The sequence below is a fragment of the Pithys albifrons genome, chromosome 6, assembly GCF_047495875.1.
Source record: "Pithys albifrons albifrons isolate INPA30051 chromosome 6, PitAlb_v1, whole genome shotgun sequence".
Lineage (NCBI taxonomy): Eukaryota > Metazoa > Chordata > Aves > Passeriformes > Thamnophilidae > Pithys > Pithys albifrons.
Window position 1 is genome coordinate 16,069,112 of NC_092463.1, and position 6,191 is coordinate 16,075,302.

Consider the following 6,191-nt stretch of genomic DNA (forward strand, 5'->3'; position numbering starts at 1 on the left):
AAAAATTATCCAGGAAAATTCTAAATCAATCCAAACTTGAACAATTAATAATTCTGATAATCTCAGGGATGAGAGAAGCAATATGTTAAGTATATACAAGAGAGTTGCTATTCTTTGCAAATCTTTTGGAAAGTCTCACACATTCCCATTCAGTGATGTTGAATATACTTAACATATTGTCTTGTGTTCATTTGTGTTTTACTTCACTGCTGCTCCAGTTCAAAGCCCCAGCAAGGGCCAACTGCCTGCCCTGGGCTGGGGGAGAATGTCCCATGTCACAAAAGATTTTTAAAAGTAACGTTAGTTTAAATCTGAGAGTAAGAGCATAAATATTTGAGTCAGAGGTCATTTGGAATGGTCTGGTTCAATTCTTCATCATAACTTTAAAAACCCACTAATCTACTACATGGAAAATGTGCAGCAATACGCATTCAAATAAGAAAGAGTTTAAAAGAAGAAAAGGAAAACAAAGAATTTAATATTCAAAAGATAGAAACTTGATTTTAACACTCTTCTTTCTCTGGATTTCTTCAGAAATAAAATTTATACAAAGGCTATCCACTTTGCTCAGAATTTTAATTTTGATAGAAATCTATAGTCTGGTGTGATACGCAGCACCTTGAAATTTCCTTGTGAACTCATGCAGGAACACTTGTGAATGGCAATCTCTGCAATACCTCTAGTTCGTTCCATGACCTGCTCTGTTCACCCAGATGAAAATCCAGACCAATACCAAGGAGGTTGCTCTGTACTTATAGCATCGAGACAGAATTCAGCATCTGGCTTCATTTGGATTACAACAGTGACACAGAGCTATTGATGTGAGAAAGGACTCCTATTTCCATGTAAAAGATTCCTTGCCTACAGCTCTGTAAACTAAAAGCCATCATTCCTCCATTAACTTCAGTGGGCATATTGCCTCAGGTTTCTGTTAGCCTCCTTGAGGAGAGAGACAGTTTTCTTAGGGATTTTTTTCAAAAAAAGGAAAGACATCTAAGTATGTTCCTGTATGTACTTCTGGATCAAGAGCTAACCTGATGTCTTTAACCCCTAGATCAGCTCTTTATCACCTCACACCTTGCATGTAGTTGCAGGTATGTGCTACCAAAGACAGTTCCTTTCTCTCTCCTATAACAATAGTCTATTCAGGATTGATAATTATATATTAAGTGCTGGTAGCAGGGAAAAAGCAATGAAAGCCATCTCCAGTTCTACTTTTGGCCTGCTCTACTAACATATTGCAGACAGTTTCCATAAAAGTGAACATTGGTGGTATATATAAAGCTTGGGGGAAGAATTAAATACTTTTACCTCAGAATAGTTCATATTCTAAAGAAAGTTGCAACCTGGTTGTATAAGACCAAGGCCCATCAGAAGATCCAAAATAACACTCTACACTTGCTTCAGATGATGATTCTTTCACAACGGTATTGTTCTTGAACAAAGTGTATTGCCTGTTTTTCCCCTTTTAGAGACACCAGGAGTCATAGAGAGCTACACTACTTGGAGACTAAACCGATCAACATCACTTTTCATTGAATCTGGGAGAAGTTCCCATTATCTTCAGTAACAGTACAGGTGACCATTCTCTGGACCTTTTTTACCCCAAAATATACTTCTCTTGACTTCACTGATATACTCCAGAGTAGCTGAATAGAAATATACACTTGCAATATTAAACCTCTCAGATCTCATGTTCTGTGTCTTAGTACCACTTTCTCCATGGGTTTAAGAGAAACATAACTTTAAAACATTTCCTATTGAACTCTTGAATGGCAATTTGTGGAAATGATTAGGAAAATACTAAGCAAAACATTTACAGCCAGGTCTTGTGATAGCATGTTAAAAACAGGCACAATAAAAGATGCCTGTGAGCTGGAAATCAAGGCAGGCTATTCTTTACACTTTTTTCCTTCTGTCATACTTTATGGTTTTGTATTAAACTAACACAATTCTTCATTTGTTCTGTTGGCGCAGAGCAATTCCTGATGTGGAAATACATCCTGCTTCTATTTGCACCAGGTTAATGCTAGCTAATTTTCCAGCATCAGAAGAATACTTTTGATTTATATCAGTCTGAATAGGCAGAGATTTCAGCCCTCACATCTCCCTACCTGTGTCTACCCAGTGGGGCAAAACTAACCAGACTGCATTTGCAGAATCACCAAAATAAAATTACCTCCTTTCTTTCTTTTTTTAATTCTTCCAATACTTACATACAATAAGAGCTTAAATCAATCACAAGTGTGGTTTCTACATTAAATACTGTTCTTCCAGTCTCTTGCATACAAAACAAGTGACCCAAATATCTTGACTTCTCTGGAATTATTTTAAAGTACAAAAACTTTTTGAATGGGTTTAATTTATTTCATTTCACTGCTGCTGTCACAGGGCAGCCCCAGAAAGATGTTCCCACATGGAAGAGGTCTCCTAGGTGTTACAAGTGAGGCTATGAATGGTCCGCAGCCCGGCTCGCTGCAGCTCAGACAATGCCCATCGATGAAAGAGCCCTGGTTTGCCTCGTGCTCCATGCCACTGGCTTCGGAACGTTTATTCCTGATTTACACCCATGAGAGGAGAGTGGAGCCCAAGCAGCCTCCCAACAGTTACTAGTTCCCTCCAGCCCACTCACAAGGAAGAGGGTGTGATGCCCAGCCTCCTTCCCCTGCCGCTCCACACTGCCAGCAGCTCATGCCTGGTGGCTGACCGGGCGTTTCAATTCACCCTCAGGAGCTGTTGTGTTCAGCAAGACCCCGACACCTGCCGCGCTAAAGATAGCCAAAAACATTGAAGATGGGTGGGGGAATGGTGGGCTTGGTGGGGATGGGTTTCAGAACCGTGGGCCTGTAGAGTTTTTGCCCTGTGCCATCAGCCTCCTTGCAGAAGTGTGGCACCTCCACTGGCAGCGTGGCCGCACTCTTCCTCCATAGCCCCAGCCCCGGGAAGGGCGATGGGGGCAGCACGCTTGGGGGCTGGTACACCCCTGTCCCGGGGCAAGAGAAGGGGCAGCAGGTCCAGGCACCCACTCGGCCGGAGGGGACCCCGGCAGGGTCCTTCTCCCTGGCATGTGGCGCAGGGTCAGGGGGGCTCTCTGCGCCAGCAGCGTCTGGGCTCCGTTTGCTTTTCTTCCCCTCGTAGGGGGGAGGGTCTCTGGGTGCTGGGAGCCCCTCGGGACTGGCAGGAAAAGCCCTGGCCGTCAGACTCTGGGGTGGCCGTGGCTCTTCCCAGAAGGAGGCAGGGAGCTGTCGCTTCCTCATGGGCACCTGGTCTGGCCGGGCAGCCTCGGGTTTTTGCTCCTGCAAAACCCGTTCCCCGGTGAGGGTCTCCTCTGCCTCGGCTGTGTGCATCACTTTCTGGGCAGCAGCCCCACCATGGGGGCTGAGGTCAGGCGCCTCGGGCGGGGGGCCGCGACCCCGGTCCTCTGCCCCCTTGCGCCAGCCACATTCGGGGGCTTTGCTGGGGTGACACCGTGGGATCCGTGAGTACTTCTGAGAAAAACGCTTGAGCTGCTTCTGCAAGTATTTTCTGTGGTCAACTGACCGGCGACAAGGAGCCGATTTATCCAGAGCCGCTTTGATGTCGCTGGAGGCCAGGTTGACGAAGTTCAATAGGGTTTTTACCTCGCTGTCCGATGCCATCTCACTGGATGCACCGTGCTGAGTTTCCCGTAAAAAGTTTATAATCCTCCTTCGGACAAACCTAGGCAAACCTGCAAAACATGACGGCCAGATTTAAGAACGAGAAACAGCACCAAGGAAATGGAGGGAGGGTGGGTGGACATGTCAAACTTCTCAGCCAAACAAACACGTTGTCCCTCAGTTCACCTCCGTGCAGGCAAACTGCTGTCGGAGTGGACGCGCGCCCGCAGCCCACCGCCCCACACCGCTGCCCCAGCACACACCGGCACGGGCACTGGCTCATGAACGCCAGCCAGCTCGGTGCCTAATCTTGTTAGATAGCACTTAGGTGGGCAGAAGCCGGGGTGGCCTCCCTGTGAGCAAGCACGGACACTCACCCGGCTCGCTGCGGCAGCTTTTCTCACCGGTGCTGGCGGCCGCGTCGCTGCAGAGAGGAGCCCCTTCCCCGCTAATCTCGTTAGGCAGGTTACACACCGCCAACCTCGGCGGAGGCAGCCAGGGCCCGCCAGTGTTTGGATGCAGTTTAGCAAGCACTTGAGCAAGCTGAATGAATATCGACTCCGGCGAGTTCGGGGCTCTCCCAGGCCAATCAGAAGCCACTTTGCCAAATACAAAGCATCCCAATCAGGCATCAGCCTCCCCTCCTTGCATTCTTTGCCATCACAAATTGTCTCCATGGGGACAGTCACAGAAAGACAGCTAATAAATACAATCATTTCCCCACGATTTCTTACCATTCTTTCTATCCTCTTCACTCCTACAGAAGCCTTTCTTTTAAAACCAATACTCTGAAGTGAAAATGCTGAGGATGAGTTAGGAAAGTTTAGACACCCTTTTCCCTGCACTCCCCAAAGCTCTCTGGGGGCTGATACTAACCACGCTTCATTGGCACAGGACAATGTAATACGGGGGACTGGACTAGCCTACTTTTAACCGTTCCTCATCAGAGCCTTTTTTTTTTTTTTAAGGGGAGGATGATGTCAGAAAAAGGTAGGAAAGGAACAAATCTCTAAAGAGATGTGCAGATATCCATGGAAAGGGAGCTTGAGCGCTCAAGAATCTTGTCTTTATGTTTGCCCCCTCAATTGAGTTACACAAAAGCTGAATTACCCATTCAAACCACCCGAACAAAAGGATGGAGTTGGATAGTACTCTTGCATCTGTAGTCAAACAGTTAGAGACTTAAATCGAGTCGTCATGATGGAGAAAGAGTTAGACAAAGCCCATAGAATTGCCATCAGCAAACATTTTCCTGTGTCATATTAGTGGGTCTCCATGACTCCCCCTGGCCTGGGGACAATAGCACAAGTTTGCACACTCGACTACTGTCACCCTGCCAACGCTGGCAAGGAGCAGAAACAGGACAATCCTTTAAGGGGAAAGCATGCCCGCTGCAGGGAAGGTAAGAAGAGAGGGAAGAAAAGGCGTGTGAAATGCTAATTGAGCTGCTTCCTTTACTGATCCAGAGTTATGCGAGCCCTCTGCCTTCTCGAAGGCTTATCCCTAAGGGGTGGCAATTACTTAATAGCACAGTAAAACTTAGAGCTGGAGGAAAGGAGAGCAGAAGAGCTGCCCTTGGTGAGCACCAGACACACTGATGACACAGAGCTGGCTGTAGCCTACATGCCAGCCAGACCTGCTGCCTCCAACAGATGGAGCAGCATTGCTCCTACACTCCAGTCCACAGCACCTTGGGGATGGGAAGACTGGAAAGGGGCACAGGACCTGTGCACCCAGTGTCAGGGAGATGCTGCCAGCTCTGAACCAAACACACACACACCCTGGGGAAAGCAGGGACTGAAGTCAAAGCCATTCTGCAAGTAAAATCTACCTTACTGATGTGAGGCATCAAAGGTCTGTGCATTGAGGGTTGAAAACAGCTACATTTTACAACTATTTTACTGACAGTTACTTTATTTCTATTGATCCAATTTTCGTCAGAGGAAATCAAGATCCAGACTGTGCCATTACACAAAACTCTGGGCAGAGGCCTTAGGGGTGATTCTTCACCATCCCTGTACTGGTACACTCAGCACTGCCATCCCTATTCACATCATTTCTCCCAGTCTGGCCTGAGCCATGTGTGATGGAACCCAGACTCAGCTGTTTTGGGTCTAGAAAGACCCTGGGGTCAGCACATTCTGCAACAGAATGTGCTACAGAGTCATTGGCACCACAGTGGGCTGTAACATGGTGGCTGATTTGCTACTCGCAGACATCACTCTCTCCTCCAAGTTTCTGTTTCAGAAGCAGTTCATTCCCTAGGAAACCTGGAGTAGCAAGCCCTGCCTGCACCCTCTGTAATCTACTCATTACAGCATTAAAACCTCTGTTCACTTTTTGGATCATTTGCGAGGGGTGATTTCCAGTCACCTACTTGAGCATCTATTTCAGGGTTTGCTAGCTGGAGCCTGGCCCCTTTGTGGCCCGACACAGACACTTTTGTGCAGCTGAGGCTACAGTGAGAGGTTATTTCCAGCTCATTAGAAGAGATGTACACCAGGGGATCATGTCTCTGTTTGCAGGAACAAACTGTCTCCTGAGCTAGAGCTT

General features: G+C 47.1%; 1 protein-coding gene across 1 annotated transcript; it reads right to left on the reverse strand.

Annotated features, from left to right (window-relative positions):
• Positions 1-2,768: 2,768 nt before the first annotated feature.
• Positions 2,769-4,053, reverse strand: FAM181A (family with sequence similarity 181 member A). The gene is made up of 2 exons (XM_071559405.1): positions 4,016-4,053; positions 2,769-3,709 (listed from the first exon to the last, which is right to left on the reverse strand). Exon 2 carries the CDS (start codon positions 3,636-3,638, stop codon positions 2,769-2,771), a length of 870 nt encoding a protein of 289 aa, XP_071415506.1. The 5' UTR covers positions 3,639-3,709; positions 4,016-4,053.
• Positions 4,054-6,191: the final 2,138 nt, after the last annotated feature.